The sequence below is a fragment of the Sorex fumeus genome, unplaced genomic scaffold, assembly GCF_029834395.1.
Source record: "Sorex fumeus unplaced genomic scaffold, SorFum_2.1 ptg000128l, whole genome shotgun sequence".
In the NCBI taxonomy this organism is placed as follows: domain Eukaryota; kingdom Metazoa; phylum Chordata; class Mammalia; order Eulipotyphla; family Soricidae; genus Sorex; species Sorex fumeus.
The window spans coordinates 14,166,880-14,187,553 of record NW_026606185.1 but is presented as its reverse complement, the minus strand read 5'-3'; the positions used below and the strand labels follow the sequence as shown (position 1 = coordinate 14,187,553).

General features: G+C 38.3%; 1 protein-coding gene across 2 annotated transcripts in view; it reads right to left on the bottom strand.

Annotated features, from left to right (window-relative positions):
• The window catches only part of PIEZO2 (piezo type mechanosensitive ion channel component 2), a 448,793-nt gene that overhangs the window by 224,887 nt on the left and 203,232 nt on the right, over positions 1–20,674 (bottom strand). For both annotated transcript variants that reach the window (XM_056138121.1, XM_056138123.1), the window contains exon 4: positions 2,538–2,580. In XM_056138121.1, the coding sequence (XP_055994096.1) occupies positions 2,538–2,580 (43 nt within the window). The remainder of the gene's footprint in view (positions 1–2,537; positions 2,581–20,674) is intronic.

Below are 20,674 nucleotides of genomic sequence, written 5' to 3'. Positions count from 1 at the left end.
TATTCAAGAATTAATAAGCATCCCTAGTATAAGATAGTATAAATTGTGCTTTCAAAATTGACTGCTCTCCATGGAGCACTGTAGTACTGTCCTCCCGTTGATCATTGATTTTGCTCAAGTGGGCCCAGTAACATTGTGAGATTTGTTACTGTGTTTGGCATATCGAATACGCCACGGGTAGCTTGTCAGGCTTTGCCGTGCGGGCGAGATACTCTCGGTAGCTTGCCGGGCTCTCTGAGAGGGGCAGAGGAATCGAACTCGGGTCAGCCATGTTGGCTACATGCAAGGCAAATGCCCTACCCGCTGTGCCATCACTCCAGCCCATGGAAAGAGAGCTTAATGGAGGGATGACTGTCTTCATATCTGGTGTATGGATTTATTTGTTACTTAGTTTGTGCTACAAAAAAATGATAAAAGATCAGTGGGTCTTGGTACTTAATTTTTGCTACAAAGAAGTAGTAAAAAATCAATTGGACCTTCGTTGTTGAAAGATGAGAACTCAACATGAAGCTGTTTCTAGTGACTCAAAGGGAACAATCTGTGCTTACATGAATATGAAGACAAAATAAAAAACAATGACATAAACATACAAATTGAGAATGTGAAACATTCTACAGAAAATTGACTTGGAGTTGTCAGAGGCAATTAGATAGCAAATCAACAATAGGGCTGACGGGGAATTGAAGGAGAGGATGCAAAAGAGAAGTCGGAGACTGAAATGGAATGTGTGGGCTCTGATTCAAACCAATTTCTACATCTTTTTGTTTGTTTTGGGGTCATACTCAGCAGAGCTCAGGGTTTACTCCTGGTTCTGTGCTAAAAGAGCATTTCTGGCAGGCTCAGGGGACCTTATCAAGTGCTGGTGATAAATCCTGGACGGCACATGCAAGGCAGGAACCCAACTGCTGTACTGTTTCTCTTGCCCTTACATTTTCCACTGTCACTGTCACAGTTCTCCCGTTGTTCATCGATTTGCTCGAGTGGGCCCAGTAACGTCTTCATTGTGAGACTTTTTGTTATTGTGTTTGACATATCGAATACGTCATGGGTAGCTTGCCAGGCTTTGCCACGTGGGAGAAATACTCTCGATAACTTGCTGGGATCTCTGAGAGGGGCGGAGAAATCGAACCCGGGTCGCCAGGGTCAGCCCTGTGCAAGGCAAACACCCTACCCGCTGTGCTATCACTCCAACCCTTACATTTTTAATGTTAGTATATCTGAATATTAACTGGGTATTAAATATTGCCAAAGACATATTGTGGTTTATATTTAGCTAAATGATATTGTGATTATGAAGAAAAACCTATTCCCTCCTGAAATATATATGATCATATTAAAGAAAAAATGACTTAGAACTAAGATTTTTATTAAGTTAATTTGACCAATAAATGATTATACAAGTATGGCAAAAATTATCATAAATACTAAATAGATATTTACTCCCATATTTACTCCCATTTGCTTTTCTTTTTTTTAGTAAGAAGAAAGAATCAAGAGAAAGGTTATTTTATGAAGATCTCACACTAAAGAAGTATGTGTGATTTTCCACTCTTCATTTTAAATTGTCAGATAAAATCTTGCCATCTAGGACTTAAGAACTAATTTCAACTAACTAACCCGATAACCACTCAATAACTTTAAAAATGAAGTATGAGAACTATGATGCATGACCATCAGTGATGGTACATATATATAGAATGGAAGTGTAGGCAGAGAAAGAAATGAACCTAAATCAGTTAAAAATGGCACAGGAAGTTCTAGCACAGTTGGCCTCAGGATGAGCTATTGTTTCTTGCTATTGGGGAAAAATGTATTTTAAACTAACTTTGTTTCTAATAAAATTAGTTTCCTCATTTTTCAATAGCTATGTAAATACTGTAAGGAAGTGATCAGTCTGTGCACTGACATTCACAGGGCAGATAGTGATCTCAGTTATATAAATAGAGCTAATCTATTATAATAATTGAGTAAATATCACATAAATAAATTTTCTTGTATAAAAACTATACAATAGGGTGCTGGAGAGATAGCAGAGCAGGAAGGGCATTTGCCTTGCACACCGCCGACCCGGGTTCAATTCCCAGCATCCCATATGGTCCCCTGAGCACTGCCAGGAGTATCTCCTGAATGCAGAGCCAGGAGTAACCCCTGTGCATCGCAAGGTGCTACCCATAAAGCAAAAAAAAAAAAAAAACCAAAAAAATAAAAACCATACAATTGAATATGATGATAAAATGAAGCAGCGTAGACTACATCTTCATTTTCTTGAATTCTTTAACAATAAAAATTAACTTTTAAACGGTTCTCCACTTAGGAAGCATTTTGACATACAATACTCTGTAATCTTCATTTCTATTCTGTGCAGGAAAGAATTTTATAAGGTGAAATTCAATTTTACAAAGAAATCATGATTCAGAGACAAAAGGATGAGTAAGTCCCACAGTTAATAAAATGGTGGTGGCAATATTATTGATTTCTAATCAATAAAAGACAGAATATAACGAAACATTAGTAGGGAAAAGTGGACACGTGCTTACCTTTCAAAGCCTATCTGCCGAAATGTTTTCTCCCAGGTTGAACCTATATCAGAGGAAACAACATAATCAGCGCAGACAATATTCAATTTTTCCATCACTGAAAATCTGTTAAACATTTGCTTTTTTATTGAAGTAACAGCCTTATTTTCTTTAAAATGTATTGTTCCTAATATGCAGACTATCAGAGAACATTCTATATAAGGAGATAAGGACATACTTACCACCGTGAGACCGGGCAAAGCTATAGTTTATTTAAAAACCACTGGGGTGGAAGGGGCAATGTAGTAGGTCAATTAGCATTCTGTAAAGATCTAAATGTGACTGGGCCCTAATGTTAAAAATTTTTTAATGGGAAGTCCTGTCAAAATTAATGGGAAGAAACATATTGTAATTTATATTCTCTATGCTCAACACCAAATTTCATGCAGCATGCTTAAGTTCAAATGTTTTCCAGACTATGCCTTTTTCTTACCAAAGCAGAAACATGTTACCTCTCTCTCTCCCCTCTCTCCCTCTCGTTCTTTTTTTCTCTCTCTTATCTCTCTCTTTATTTTTCTCTTTCCCCTCCCCCCTTCCCTTCTTCTTCCTCCCCTCCCTCCATCCCCTCCCTCTTCCCCCTTTCCCTTTCCTTTTCCCTTTCCTTTTGGACCACACCTAGTGGTGTCCTGGCTCACCCTGGTTGGTGCTCAGGGGACATGTGGTCCCAGGGATAAAACCTGGGCCTCCTGCATGAAAACATGCAAACAAGCCTGTTGAACTGTTTATTTTTCTTGAAGCTAACCATTTGAATCAGAAGTCAAAGGCAGTAGACAGGAGAACTGGTCCTTAGTGGGAAATTTGCCATTGATGGTGGGGGAAGTAACAGATCAGGGAAGGATCTAATACAGGGATGATAAAGGGAAGTGCTGGACAAGGACTGAATGATGAAAGGAGATAAAGTGATATGCACGGTACCAGATCAGTAACAGCATTGTAAATCACTGTTCCTCAGAGTGGGGGTGGTTGTCAGATCAAAGTTCCTGCCAAGAGCAGGCTGTGGGGTGGGAGGAAAACCCGGGATACTGGTAGAGGAAAGTGGACACCGGTGATGGTATTGGTGTTGGAACATTGTACAACTGACTGAACTCAATCATGAATGTAGCACTGTCCTGTAACACTGTCCTCCCATTCATTGATTTGCTTGAGCGGGCACCAGTAATGTCTCCATTGTGAGACTTGTTACTGTTTTGGCATATCTAATGTATCACGGGGACCTTGCCAGACTCTACCATGAGGGTGGAATACTCTCTGTAGCTGGCCGGGCTGCCCGACAGGGATGGAGGAATCGAATGCATTGAACGCATGCAAGGCAAATGCCCTACCCGCTGTGGCTATCGTGAATGTAATTTTAAAATATGAAAAAGAAGTTTTCTGAAAAAAAATGTAGTATTTTAAGTATCATGGTTTGAGGAACAATATGCCCAGTTTCATACATGTAAGAGCTGGTAGTATACAAAACTTTTTCAGCAATTTAAAATAAATTTAATGACCCTTTTTTAAACATTATTGGCATAATCATTTTCTGAGAGCTTGATATAACCAAGGACTATTTTCATTAAAAAGTCTACAGTTAGAAAAGGTAAAGGTTTGTGTTAGCTCATATTTTGCTTTTTCCTGATGTCAGTGGCAAAAATAAAGTCAACTATTTTTATTTCAACAATTATTGCAAGTAAGCAGTCACCTAGCACTAAATTCATAAGTTGTGTAATAATTGCCTGATAATCATAAGAGTTAATTATTGCCTTCCTATAAAACTTCATTCTGCAAACAGGAAATGATGGAGTCAGCATTGGTCTTCAGAAGCAACTGAAATGCATCCCTGCTTCATTTCCTAAACACATTAAATGAAGATAATGCTTAAGTTTCTTTGTTGAGAATTCTGCTTCAATTGAAATGCTGTCATTAGGTGGCAGTCCATGTCTCCGAGCCAAAAGGCGTTTCTGGAAGGGCAGGCGAGTTCATTGGAGCAAGTGACTCCAGGGCTGACTTCTGGGCCCCTATGACTGACCAAGACCCCAAAGAACATGAACATGGATTCATTATGGGTTGGGGTACATAGTGGTAAATTATGATGGGAAATTTAAAGTAATTTTTATAAATAATGAAAAAGAACAAATATAGTAGTACAAATATAAATAATAATAGAATTTTGAATCTGAATTCCAAACACACATGCACACACATATGTTTAAAGCACATCAAGGATATGGCTTTATGAAATTATTCAGCCAATGGATAAACTCTACTGAGTAAGAATAAAAGAATAAGAAATTTAGTTAGCTATCCTAAGGCTAATTCATTTCTCATGTCCTGGGCTCAGGGGAGTGGGTCTATACTTATACCTTCTGCTTTGTGAGTCATATGCAAAGAAATTAAGAAGTCATATCTCAGGAATTCTTTAAAGACAACCATCCTTGGGCCGTAGTGATAGTGCAGTGGGGAGGGCATTTGCTTGCACGTGGCCTACCCGGTTTGATCCCCACATTCCATAGGATCCCTGAGCATCACAAGAAGTAATTCCTGAGTGCAGAGGAAGGAGTAACCTCTGAGCACCACCAGCTGTGACCCAAAATGCAAATAAATAAATAAATACAATACAATACAATACAATACAATCATCCAACCTTGTGAGGCCCTAGTAAGGCACTGCAAAGAGTACGTAATCAGAGTCTGAAACCACAGTGCATTCAAGATCAGCTGGCTACTGCTCTCTCCAAACTCAGAGGTAAGAGAGTCCCCAACTCCACTGAAAAACTGTCTGAGCTCTGCCCAGAAGTGTATGTGTACTTGGTGGGGGTGAGGGTTGGAGATGAAATGTGATGATGTTACCCTTGACTTCTCTTGCTTCCAGAGAGAAACAAAATCACACTTTAATTTTTTTTTCATTTCTCACAGCTCTCTGTAAATCCCTATGTTAAAAAATAAATTTTAAAGAAATTCTTCACATTTAGAACAGACTTAGATTATTATCCAGGTTAAAAAAAATAAATATTTCTGCTACACACTTCTATCAGGCTTTCTGGAATGTAGAGCTTTATTTAAACATTAGGTTTGTAGTAGTTTTGAGAAAAGTGAACTTATTCAACAGGCATAATAAATTAAACATTTTTGATGCAAACTTGTAGTACTCAGAATAAACTTTACCAAGACTCTCTCTTTTCTGGGCTTTGGGGGGGGGGGGGGGGCGAACACCTGGCTGTATCCTAGGTCTACTTGCAGCCTTGTGCTCGTGAATAGCTTATTCCAAGTGAGCTGGGGAAATGTGCAGAGCTGGGGATTGAACCCAAAGTTCTGCATGCAAATAGGATGTCATCTCTCTGGCCCCACATAATTAAGAATCCTTTTGTTTGTTTCTAGGTCATACCCAGCAACAGTCAAGGATTACTCTAGGCTCTGCACTCAGAAATGACTTCTGGCAGTGCTTGGGGGACAATATGGGATGTCAAGGATAGAACCTGGCTGAATGCAAGACAAGTGATTAATCCACTGCAGTACCAGCATAACTAAGACTCTTAACCCAGCACAAAAGAGACGATAAAGACGATAAAGATTTCTTTCTAGTCAATAGATACTAATTTAATAAATATTCCAGCAATCAGACATATTATAGGCATTTAGTATTATTTGCTATGCATACATGACAAATAAAACGGGCTCCAAATGAAGACACTCATGCTAAATTCTGTTTCACCAAGACTTAATATCTAGCCTAGTTAAAGTTTGGTCCTCTGCCAGGAGTAAACTCTACTTCAACTTGGGTCTGTCTGCTCAGTCATAAAGAGGCAATCTGACTGCTAGGTCCCTGTTGGCTTCTAAAGGAATACAACTTTCACATAACCAATCACTTAAAAACTATTTACAGCTAAAAAATAAAATAAAAATTAAAAAAATATTTACTGCTATTTTTGTTTTATAGTAGTACACATATTATAGTTTTATGCTTGCAGCATCATCATACCATGCCCAAACCAGAGTGCCAAAATCTCTCCACTCTTATTCCTAGGTCTCCTTTCCGCTGCAGACCACAGATCTGCGGATGGTAGCTCAAACTGGTTTCCAATGGACTGTCAACAGCCCTTGTTTTATTTCTTTAAACTCTATATGAGTGAGATCATCTAGACTCAATCTTTTTTCTCTCTGACTATAAGATATCATTTAAAAAATTGTGTATCTGTCACAATGTCTTTTTTCATTCACCTGATACTGGGCACTTGAGTTGTTCCTACATCTTGACTATTGTAAATAATGTTGCCATGAACATAGGTATACATAGGTCCTTAGGATTAGTGTTTTTGTATTCTGGGGATAGATGTCCAAGAATGATTTACAGGATCATATGGAAGCTCTATTATTAATTTTTGGAGGATTCTCCAAACAGTTTTCCAAGGAGGCTCATAGAGCAATGGTTTCAGCAGCAGTGGATGAGAATTCCTTTCATATCACATTCTGTCCAGCACTTTTGTTTCCAGACATTTTGATACAGACCATTCTTTCTGGTGTAAAATGATAGCTCATTGTCATTTTGATTTGCATTTATTGATGGCAAATAAAGATGAAAAATTTTTCATATGTTCATTGGTCATTTTATGCCATCTTTGAGGAACTGTCTATTCATCTCATCTCCTCATTTTTTGATGAGGTTACAACCATTTTTTACTACATTATCTTCCTTGTAACACTTCCCGTAAAGGCCCTTCATTTCATACTTCTCACAGAGTTCATTTTAACTTCTATAAGGGGTGCAACTTGACTCATAAATCATTGAACAAAGACATAAAATATTTAAAGTAGAACCATATTTAAGTTTTGTCTTTTTTGCATATTCTAAGTGTGGAATAAACATATTAACATATAGTTCCAGGGAAGCAGTTTGTAGAGCTGGGTTCAATCACCAGCACCAGATGGTTCCCTAAGTATGTAGTTTAGAGCAGCCCTTGCACCACTAGCAATGCCTCTTTCAAAAAAATTGCTTCCTTCAAAAATCACATACCCTAGAGGTTTGGGTTTTTATGTCTTCTGTGAGCACGCACTCATGATGAAACAAGAATCACACAATAAATGGAATAGAAATATATCCTTTGGCACTAAGAATATTCTTTACAGCCCATTATTCAGTTGCTGGGGAATTCTTTTAAAGCCATTAACCATGTTTTACATGATAAGGTAATATTAATGTCCTTTGCCAGTGTAGTCCAATAGAGAGTGAAAAACAGAAAAAATGAAATTTCCTGATTCAACACCTTAAAAAAAATGACGTTTACAAGATGAAGAAATCTAAAACATGTTACATTCTTTAAGGGAGAAAAAGCAAACAGTAACAAAGGGAAAACAAATAGCATACACAGACAGATACCATTCATACCAGGATTTTTACCTTCAAAGTTAGGTGGGAAATTATGAGAAGCAATGCATCATAAAGCTTCACTAAAAATCTTATCCTTACTAGCGTCAACAGTCCAAGTACAGAATTGGGAGGCAGAGTGGAGGTTCACCGAGACCAAATAGAAAAAGACCCCTGAACCAACTGGACTAAATGCCAATCAATTTGCAGAAAAAAGTCGAGCATCTGGCACCTGACAGTCAAGGTGACAAAGCACCCTTCATTTACATTTGTTTATTCTTATTTTACTGGAGGTAATTTTATTTCATATGACTTAATATGCTTCAGGTGTAATTTCACAGTTCTTTGCAGTTACCCTGACATCTCACCAGCCAGCATCACCGTGTCCTTCCAAGCTGAAACTAGCATGACTCCAAGGGGAAATTTAAAAGAATATTTTATAATAGTTTAGCTAATATGTTGATGTTAAAGTTTTTAGTAGTGAAGCACACTACAACTGGCTCTTCCACTCCAATCAATAGACAAATGATGTTTTAGAAAATAGATAAAGGCCAAAGGATTGATTCTCCAGCAGCTTGCCCCATTGTACACCATTGGAGTATGACCTTTATTGGTTCCAGTTTCCTTTCTAACTTACTTCCTGGAAAATTCCTTTCTCTGGGAACTAATTCCTGCAAGTCGAGGAGCTGCCTCAGCTGAGGCTTCTTTCTCGTTGTCTTACCAACCAGACCTAGTCATGGAATCTGGACTGCTTGACACTGACACACAATATGGCCACACAAGAGCCAGAGCAGGTGGAAATAGCTTGTTCATTCTACTATGTAAGTGCAAAAAGTTCTCTTGCTCACTTATTAGAGAATCAGGATGGCATAAGCCCAGACATGATATCAGCAGTATGGTTTTCTTTGCTGCCACATGGAAAGAGCCTGTGCAGATTCCTGTGCAGAGGTAAATCAGAAGAGTGAGGAGACAGTTTCTGAGAACATTCCTTAAATTGACTTCCGTGATTTCCGAGGCCCAGATCTTGCCTGCTCTCTCCAGTTGTAAGGAAAGAAAAACTGTCACTGTCACTGTCCTCCCGTTGTTCATCAATTTGCTCAAGCGGGCCCAGTAACGTCTTCATTGTGAGACTTTGTTGTTACTGTGTCTGGCATATCGAATATGACACAGGGAGCTTGCCAGGCTTTGCTTTGTGGGTGAGATACTCTCGGTAGCTTGCCGGGCTCTCCGAGAGGGGCAGAGGAATCAAACTCAGGTTGGCCATGTTGGCTGCGTGCAAGGCAAACAAACGCTCTACGTGCTGTGCTATCACTCCAGAAAAGGTAAGATTTATTTTATGTTATCTCTACTCAAAATTCACTGTAGTCTCATGTCTAGTTTTAAGTTTGTCTTTTGTTTTGCACAGAACACTAAATATAAAGAAGGAAAATATAATTTTAAATGATGCCTAAAGCATCCAAATTTGGGTGAAAGTAAAAGCATTTTGAATAAATCCTAGCTATTTTGCAATATTTTAAATCAACAGATTTAAAGACAATCAAAACAGATCTTCTTCTTCAGTAGGAAGCTTGCCCTGGTCGTGTGGAGGATGGGGAAAGCAAGAAGACGCGGGCCACAGGGACAGTGGATGAAAGCAAACACTCCTGGTGGAGGATGGTTCAGGACTCGGCCACACGTCAAATTCTGCCATTAACTTCATTCTAAACCACAGTGCCTTGAAAATAATTAATTAGAAACAAAAGAAGAAAGTGGAATCTTTTCTCCCAAATATGAGGAATGAAAACTGTTTACAGTAACTCCCCTCCCAGGTGCTAAGTTCATATACAATAACTAAGTTAATCTTTTCAATAGTCCACAAAGTCAGTTTGCTCTATACCACCATCCCCCCATTTTGTAGGTAAACAAACCAAGGGCTAGAAAGATTAAGGAGCCTAGAACTAATATTTCATTAATCTTCACTCAAGATTTGTCATATGTTGGAGCTGTTTTCTTGTCTTCCCTTCTTTCTTAATGTTTCATTTCTTATTATCCTTCCTCACATTTGTCAATTGTCCAAACTCAACTATAATGTAGAATGCCAAAAAATTGGTTTTTTCTACTAATATCTGTAGGTCTGATTATTAATCTTAGAAGTACAGGGATCCCTGGAGTCGAAATTTTCTGTCATCAAGCCCCTTTTCACATCATCTTCATCTAAAATCTATCGGTTTTGCTACATTAATTTATTTTAACACCGAGTATACCCAGGAGGAGTTCAGTCCATATAAATATATACAGACAGAAGCAATACACCAACATTTAGCCAGTGGATTATGGAACCAGGCTTTTGAAAAATTTCTTATAATTTTTATGCAGCAGTGGTTTAAAACCACAGGATTTTGCCTGTAACTTGAAACCAGGCATATGAGTTCCAAGAACAGTTCTGCTTCTAGTCATCAACATTGCCTACGACAAATTACACTTGGGTCTTGCTTTTTCCTTAATATACAGAAAGACATTTTCAGCAGGTCCCTTTTAACTTGTAATTTTACTTTTACCTATATGTTATTAGAAAAGCAAAAAGCTCTAAGTTGTAAATTATTTACTCACTTTATTAAATTATTATGTTCTCTCATTGATTATTTTAATTAATCAATTGATTTGCCATTTAGTTTCTAACACACACAAAAGTAACTTGATTTTTTTCCTACAGGTTTCATATTGCACTGGATAAAATGGTGATCATAGAAGGCATTGCTTCTCATCTAATTATACAATTTTCACCAGGAAAGTCTCAGACATTGAGAGCCATTGAAAACTGGACCTACACTTTTGCTTTTTTTCCAAAATAATTGTCAGGAAAGTACTAATAATTAATGGAAGTTGTGGATTTTTTTCTTTCCAGAGAAGACATATAAAAATGAAAGTATTTTTTATATGTTTCAGGACCTTCCAGGCAGCTAAACAAGTGACCTGGCACAGAAATTGGTGATGAAATACTCAAATATCAGGAAATTATACCATTATAAGTTTTATTGTGAAAGACTTTTTACATTATTTTTAACTCTTGAAAGAAAAATGACTTTTAATATAAGTCAGAGTCAAATTCTATCATGCTGTCGATATTCTATATCGCGTCTATATGATTCATCAATACTAATCCTAGACATCTAAAGGATACAGAAAACTAACTTGAAAGGATGTTTGTATCCCTATGCTCATAGAAGCATTATTCATAATGGCTAAACATAAAATCAACTTCAAGGTCTACAGACAGTTGACTGGATAAGGAAGCTATTATATGCATTCTCAAAAGAATATTACTTTGCCATTAAATAAGATGGGACAAAAGAATGACAAAATGGGTGTATCTTGAAGTAATTATACTAAATTTTTTAAGCAAGGAAATCAAAGACAGCTAACTCAGGCATAATATGAATGAGTAAAGCAAGTGATCTGGGAAAACACAAAATTAATTCCTAGACTTGATAAAAATTATGATGTTTGCTAGAGGAAAAGAGCAAAGGTAGAAGACATAGGTGGGAAGATATTTCCAGGGTCCTTCTAAGTAAGAGAGGACAAAATGGAGGAGACAGAGGACTCTGTGTTCAGAGAGAACAGACAAAAAAGAAAGTCATGGGGATAAATAAGTAGCAGAGGATGGAGAAGAAGTTCTGGGAAGGAAGTGGTCCCCACAGTGCTCTTTGAAGAGGGCAAGGAAGGGAGGAACCTAACTCATGAGCACATGATAAAGCATTTTGGTTAATCGCACATCTGGTTAACTACTATTATTATAATCCATGCATAAATTACTCTTTTCAAGGAAATTACAAAATTATACAAGATGAAGCCAGGTGATTTAGACAATTTAGAAAGTAATAAAGGATTGGCAAAGGTCTTCATTATGACAAAAATATTATGTAAGTTTAGAATGCGGCAGAGATGTGTCTGGACCTCATGCCTGGATGAGTCATGAGGGCCATCACAGATAGGTGTGGGTGAGCCCAGGACACCCCCAAACAGATCCCTGGCAGCCAAAAACCACCACATTCCACAACTGCTACTATGTTCATGACCAGACCCCACTGCTCGGGAAGAGCCTCATCCAGAAATTGATCTGTTGTAAAACTTAGCTATGCGGGTTCTGTGACTGAAATCTCCAAGCTCTCATGGAGTCAGAAATGGGCTAGCTCCCTCCATTTCCCTGTTCTTCCAGAAGAATGTCCATCATGCCCATGAACTGCCTTTGCTGTCAAATAAACTCCCAGAGACTCATATATAAGTCACAAAAGAGATCAACAAGTTACAGAGATAGTTCCAGAATTCATACTAGGTTAAGTCATCTGAACACCCAAAGCCACCATTCAGTTAAAAATTTAACATCTGCTGTATCATCCCACTCAACATTTTTTAATTCGTGGAGCACGTAGCTGCATTCATGGCTGAGTGCCATCTCAAACACTGTTTCACTGATAAACCAGCAGTAGCACACCACATTGTAAAGTAGAAGGCAACCAATTTGGATTAACAAGATACAAACACACAAGGCTCAACATGTAACAACATGTTAGTAATTTCTTTACAAGGTCTTAAGGGCTCCTTGGTGAGATCTTCATACTTTCTTGTAAGAAAACATTTTTTCCGATCATTTTTAGCTAATTATTTATAACAAGCAATATAAAATAAATTAATCAGGGTCTGCTTTAGAGGCATACTTGAGGGGTGGTGGGAAAATTGGAAATAACGGTGGTGAGAAGGTGCAATTTTGGTGGGATTGATGTTTGAATACTGAATATAACAAATAATCTAAATAGATAAAAGTTTGAAGTGCTGCCATCTATTTGACTATAAATTTGACTATATTTTGACTTGACCTATAGCATATCCTGAAATCTTCTGAAATCTAAAATATACTGATAATTTTTTTAAAAAACTCTCAATTTCTGTTTTCTACGTTTTCAGTTTTTTCTCATCAAAGTTGACTACAGAAGACATTTTCAGTTACTGTAACTTCAAAGTTGTTTCCAAGTCAGATAAGGAAAGTAGACTCTGGTAAAGGATTGGGTGTTGAAACACTGTATTTGTGAAACCTAAATGAATAACTTTGTGATTCACTGTGAATTAATTGTAAAAATAAATTAAAAATAGAAACAATTTCAGATGAATGAGAGTTTCCTGCACAGTCTCATTAAATATTCCATTTGTCCAGGAAACTGCATAAACTTAAATCAGATTTTTTTAAAAATCCCCTTATTAGGATCAAAGATGCTTGTATATGATTCTATCAGTCTCATTTTTATATAGCTTTTAATATATGGTTGGAGATAAATAATTTGAGATAAAGATATACAGAAAAATTCTTAGAATGGAAAAAATGATCAGACATGTTAATTGCAAAATTCAGTCTGCAACCCACCTATGGTAGTGCTCTGTTTTGGAGAAACAAGTGGCATTCTGCAGTGAAATACTCTACCACTGACTCCTGATTCCTAACATTCTGGCAATTCATGGTTCATCAGTGGAAGGTCCTGAGTTTTAGTAGGAGACCAAATTAGAGAATCTTCCTCCATAGGACATGAGGAGCCTGATAACTTAGATCCATAAATTTCACAATATCTTTGAATACTTAATTTGGAGTCATTTTCTAGCCCTCGAATACAAAATTATACATTTCAGAGGTATACAATTCTTATCATTTTTAAGATAGAATAGAATACAAGAATGATGCTCATTTTCCTCCATTTCAGAGTCAGATTTCTCTCAAAACAAAAAATAAAGTTCTTGTAAGTTCAGCAGGGCAAATGACAATGATACAGAAAGAAAACAACAGTCTTAAATCCTCATACCACTATTTGCTATCAGCATGTAAGATATTAGGAGACACACCTTAGATCTATGAATTAACCAAACTATCTTCATTTCTTAGGAGGGGAGTGAGTCATGGTTTTCTGGGGAACTGAACCTAGAGCTCCATACAAGCAAAACCTTTGCTCTACTACTTACTGCACGACATTCCTACAACCTTCAAGGCATCGACAAAATGAGAATCAATATAAAACTATGTTTCACAAGTGTTCCAATCATCTGTTGTCAAGAACAAAGTAGTAGGGGATTTGGGGATTGTGGTCGGAACCAGGGGCCATTAGTGATGGGAAATGTACACTGGTGGAGGGATGGGTGCTGGATCAGTGTATGACTGAAACCCAATTATGAACAGCTTTGTGATGGCCTATCCCATGGATATCCAATTTAAATTTTTTTTACAAAAAAAGTAAAGTGTAGTTCATGCCCAATTCAATCAGCTTAATCAATAACTGAATAAATAGCAATACTCATACATTAAAAAAATGAAAGAAAGCTAAAGATTATTTCTGTATGTTTTAATGCCCACCTTTGGTGAAGTGGTAGAAAACTAGTAATTGCTACTAACACCTCAACTAATGTTTTCAAGTGAACAATGTTGCAATATAGACAGTATTCAGAGAGCTTGGGAAAATTGATGGCTTATAATAACAAAAGTTCAATATCTCCTCTCCATCTCTCTGTCTCTGTTTCTGTCTCTGTCTCTGACTCTCTCTCTCTCAAACACACACACATACATACACACCTACACCACTTCACCAAAGGTGGGCATTAAAACATACAGAAATAATCTTTAGCTTTCTTTCTTTTTTTTTAATGTATGAGTACTGCTATTTATTCAGTTATTGATTAAGCTGATTGAATTGGGCATGAACTACACTTTACTTTTTTTGTAAAAAAATTTAAATTGGATATCCATGGAATAGGCCATCACAAAGCTGTTCATAATTGGGTTTCAGTCATACACTGATCCAGCACCCATCCCTCAACCAGTGTACATTTCCCATCACTAATGGCCCCTGGTTCCGACCACAATCCCCAAATCCCCCACTCCCCACCCTCAGCCTCCCTTTATAAGAGGTACTTACTTCTTGCTCTTCCTTTCCTTTTCCTTTTGTGTATTATGGTTTGCAATACAGGTGCTAAGAGGTCATGGTGTGTGTTCAGGGTTTCTGATATTTTTATAGGCATGGGAAGCCTGGAGTAGCTTTCAATTAGGTGGCAGCTTTGGGGTGTGGATGTGACTGCCAAGGCTTCTTGAAGTACAGGGGTTGGGGGGGAGTTAGCCCATCCCGGCTTCCTGAGAAAAACTGGGGATTTCAGTCACAAAAACCACATACCAGAATTTTCAATAGATTATATCTTGGTGAGGTCCATCCTGAGATGGTGGAGTCAGGCTGGGGGGTATGGTGATGATTTTGGATTGTGGAAGCAAGCGGCTGCCAGGGGCTCTGGTTGGACAGGCCACCAGGCCAATCTGAACCCTCTTTTACCCTGGTCTTTTCAGCTATGCACAGTCTGAGATTAACTGTGGCCTTTTATCTTTTTTGAGATTTACCTATAGGTCTCTGAAATAAGACCAATAAATGAGCTGGTATTGCTGAGCAGGAGGTGGTCTGTGGGAGTGACTCCCAAATAACTAACTTTTGGCTGTTTAATTTCTTGGTAAACTTGGTCCCAAGTTGTTGGGATCCAGCCAAAGGCACAGTAGCAATTTTGGGGTATCAGGAAGCCTGAAGGCACCATCACGCTGCTGATGCACTAGTCCCACAGGTACAGGTTGACCTGCTGGCAGCACCATACCCCTGTAGCATTATTTCTGTTTTCAATTTGGAACATGGTTCTTTTGCACTTTCTAAAATTAATCTAAGTTGCATTATATACTTAAAAATGTGTTTGCCCAAACACTCCAAAAATTATCTTTGGGGAAGACACACGATGTATATTTAGCTCAAACTCATAAAAATATAAGTTCTCCCTCAAGAGTTCACCTATTAGTGACTGTCCTTAAATAAAAATGCACATGAGAACATGAATCACATGGACAAATCATGTAACTTCCATAGGAGTCAAAAGAGGCAGTACAAAAAAGGCAGATTCCAAGTGTATACCATGCACACAAAAGAAATGCTCAAAAGATAAAATGCAAATTTGAGCACCAAGTAATATTTGAAAACAACTGTTTTATCCAATAAAAATTCACTGTTTTTTTTGAAAGAAGAAATTGGTTATTCCATACATCACCCCATCCCCAACAACACTCTCTTGCCAGAATATCAATAAGTATTCCAAAGGAAGATACTTGGTGTTGTAAGAAGACTTTCACTTTTATATTCCTTTGGGCATCTTTCATCGCATAACAGTTTCTTTGTATGGTTTCTGGTTTATTTACACTAACTACAAACCTCAAACCTCACGATTGCCAGAAGTTTGTGCCAAATAGTAACATTTGCTTGTTTGATTTAAATAAACACTAATGGACACTTTGATACATTAAGAAAAAGAAAAATTCATGGAACATATGTAGTTTAAATTTGCAATACCACCTTAGTTCTCATTTCCCTGAGCAGGCACAAAATGTAAAGTTCAAACAAATGATGGTAGGACTTATAAACAGTACTAGGAGATTTATAGTTTTTCACTTTTAACATAAACTGCGATCAAATTTTATTATGGATCATAAAATATTACATGTATGTAGAAAAATAAGTCACTGTTTGTTATACATGTTTTTTACTTCAAGTTTAGATTATTGCTGAGATCATGACATGTCTAAATGATTAATTCTACAATTATTTTAATTTTTATTGCTCTTAAATGTCATAGTTTATTTGTATTAATATCATGGAAATAACATGGCCTCACAATTTAATAACACCCATGCAAAAAGATTAAGATCATTATTGATTTTATTCCAAAAATATGTATCACGTTTTAATATGCTCTAGGCATTGAGAATGCTGCAAGAAACATTGATCTTAGCATTTACTGGGAGAAGGGAAATAGGAACTATAACGTACAGAAAATTAAGAAACTGGTTCAAGAATATAAAAGCTAAAATGAAGTGTTTATAGATAAAGTGAAAAAATGCTTAAAAGGGGACCTCCATTACTGAGAATTACTGAGTAGATGTGATGAATTCCAAGCTGAGGTCTGACTTGTTCCTTGCATCTCTCACTCATTTTAAGCTAGCCTTACCCTTGTCAGTAGGCTGCCATTGCTTAAAGAAATATAATTCTTTTTTTTTTTTTTCTTTTTTTTATTAGTGAAAAACCATGAGGTACAGTTATAGGCTTACAAATTTTGTGCTTGGGTTTCAGTTATACAATGATCAAGTCCCCATACCTCCACCAGTGCCCGTCATCCATCCCAATGGGTCCCAGCATCCCCCCCACCCTCATCCCCCCCCCCCGTCCCAATTCTTTTATCATTGCATCTATTATTTTGGGCTTCTTTCTCAGATACACTTTGTACTGCAAGGCAGAAAACTGTAATAGAAAAGGTAGAGAAGACTAGCACCTTCCCTTGTTAGTCTGGGGAAGGATGAGAAGGTAGGGGTGTCCTTAGAAGCATTTTTTGTTGGATCACACCCTAGAGACAGAGGTATATGGAGGCGATGGTTCCTACTCAGGACCTCTTCTCAGCTCCACTTTCAACAGCATCATATATACCACTTGATCACTTGATATCCCGTTACTCATCAATTTGCTTGAGCAGGCGCAAGTAACATCTCCATTCATCCCTGTGGCGTGCTAGTGTAGCCCAATGACATCTGCTCATTCTAGGAACACGAAGAGCCTCAAACCGATCGTTCAGGCTCTTGACAAAGAAGTCTGATCGTCTCGTAGGTGGGAGTCCATGCAATATTTTGCCGTTCCGTGGAATCTAGTCGGTAATGGCTCTAGTCCAGCGGTCGTCTCTAAATCTCATTACGTGTCCAGCCCATCTGATTTTCGATGCCTTGGCAAACGGGACAGCATCCCTGATTCTTGAGTGTTGACAGAGGTCAGAACTCCGAATTCTTTCTCTCATTTGAGTGAAGCGTGATACTCCATGCATAGCTCTTTCGATTCCTCTTCGAGAGACCCATAGAACATTCCCATCCTGTAATCATAGGGTCCAGGTCTCTGAGGCATATGCTAATCCAGGAAGAACAGTGGAATCAAAGAGATGTGCTCGGAGATGGAGGTTTTTCAACCTCTTAGATATTTCTTCGATGCTCTTGAAGGCATTCCAAGCCGCTCTCTTCCTCCCGCACAACTCAGGTGTCAGGTTATGTTGAGTTCTCGACCTAGGTACACATAATTGTTGCATTCGGAGATGGTCATTCCTTTGAGAGTGAATGGAATGTCAGGAACAAGACTGTTTCTTATGAACATTGTCTTTGTGAGATTCAGCTATAATCCTACCTTTCCACACTCACGGTCAAAGTCGGTCAGCATTTGTACCACTTGGCTGATGTTTTGTGTTATTAGAACAATGTCATCAGCAAAGTGCAGGTGGTGTAGTTGCTGACCATCTATCTTCACTCCTATTCCTTCCCATTCCAGTCATTGCATGACGTTCTTGAGGATGGCAATGAAGAATTTCGGTGAAATAGTATCACCCTGCCGAACCCCTCTCTTGACATCGATGATCACTTCTTTGTAGAATGGTGAGATCCTGGTAGTGAATTCATAATACAACTCACGAAGTATACTGATGTATTGAGTTTGAACACCCTGATTGGCTAGGGCTTCGATGACCACTTCCATCTCAACAGAATCAGAGGCCTTCTTTAAATCAATGAACATTAGACAGAGCGGCATCTTGAATTCCCAGGAAACCTCAATGAGCTTGGTTACCATGTGGATATGGTCAGTCATGCTGAATCCTTTTTGGAAACAGGCTTGCTTGCATGGTTGTCCTTCATCTAGTGTTCTGCCAATCCTATTCAGGATGACTCGAGTGAACAGCTTGTAGATGACAGACAATAGGCAGATTGGGCAATAGATGTCAATGTTGTGGATGTCTCCCTTCTTGTACAGTAGTACAGTCCTGCTGGTTTTCCACTGTGACAGAACCTTGCATTCAGAAAGGTAGCATGTGAAGAGCCAAGCCAGTGTATTGATGAGTTCTGACGGTAGGTTCTTCGGGTGTTCAGGTCTGACCTTGTCTGAGCCAGGTGTTCATTGTTTCTTTACCAACGAGATGGCATGTCAGATTTCGGAAGGGAGAACATTGGCAAGGACATATCCATTCTGCAGAATTTAGTATGTGGGCAGGTGGATGTGGCTATCAAAGAGATCTGTGTAGAAGTCATGGATAATCTTCTTCATGCCCTTCTGGAAGATGTGATTGATCCATCAGGACTTCAGAGGGCATTCATATTGGTCTTGTAGTTGGTGAAGGACAGGCGGGCGTTACAAATGCTTTTCTAGGCTTCTGCAGCATCTACCAGCACTGCTGCTCTTCTGTCTGTGAGGTCTTCCTTGATCGCTTCTCTGCACTGTTTTGTGAACTCGGACGTTCGCTTGTGGTGGCCTGAGGCATGTGCCAAGCCACATTGGTGAATAAGCTCAAGAGTGTTCGAAGATAGGCTTTTTTTGTGTGTAAATCTCTCTCTTGGTGTTCCTTGAACAATCATGGAGGTGCCGAACCAGCCGATCATAATCCTCATCAATGTTGTAAATGACGTCATCTTCCCATGTTGCTGCACCAGTGCCAAAGAGCTCCCAGTTGGTGGTCATTCTGGGAGTTCTCTTAAACTTTGCATTACTTTCTCCCTGCTCTGTGAAGTAGAATTTTGCACAAAGGAGACAGTGGTCTGATCCTGTTTGCAATTTTGGGATAACAGCGACATCAGTCAGGCAAAACCCTCGATTGAATATGATGTGGTCAATTTCGTTGTGGAACTGTCCACCAGGAGACTCCTCTGTCCAATGTTTAGATTCGGCCTTCTGGAACTGTGAGTTACAACGGATGGTCTTGGTCGACATGATGAACTCAGACAGCCTGTCACCCTGTTCGTTCCATTCTAGGCCATGGGTCCTGATGTGGAGTTCTTTGGCTGATCTTCTCAGTCCTATCTTGGCATTAAAATCACCGACAGTGATCTTGTAGAAGGTGTGGTCTTCTTTATAGAACTTCTCCAGCTCCCTATAGAACTTCTCAATTTCTCCTTCACCATAATTGGATGTTGCTACATAGACATCAATCTCCACAGGAATCAGAAATACTACAAACCTGAAGGCTCTCCTTAACTATCTTATGATAACCTTCCCAGTGCACCACAAGAAGGAACATATTTCTGGTGACAGTCTTAGCAACAGAAAAGGCTCAACTCAACCAAGCTGATAAGACAGGCTTAAAGTGGAACCAATGAAAATCTGGACCTTATAAATCAACTGTAGAGATAAGCAACTTACAATGAACCCAGCTAGACTCTCCAATAGCTATTAGACTTACACTTGATGCTTAAAAATATCCCCAATCTAATTGGTGTTTGAATATTAACTGTAATCAAGTAATGTGAACTACTTTATAAAAATGAAAATAAAAAGAAGGTAAAAATAAATACCCACCCACCCATGCCACTAATACTCTGCCTTTAGGAAAAATATATAACTGAAAATAAAATAAAACTGAGAGCAAGATTAATTGCAAAATATTTTGGACAATTTCCTGCAAAGCAACCCAGTCTCTATTCAAAACCAGCTAGAAAAAGTAAGAGGTATCAAGATCCTATGTCATTCTAGTTGGAATGAGAAGACTCTTATTGGCACCAGCAGATATCCACAAAGTGAAGTATCAGTTGCCTAGAAAATAAAAACGAAGCCTTATTAATGAATCTTTATTTCCTCTGAGGTTTTATTGAAAATACCTCTCAGTGTTGAGTTTAAGGGATTCTGACCAAGTGATTCCCAAATACATCACT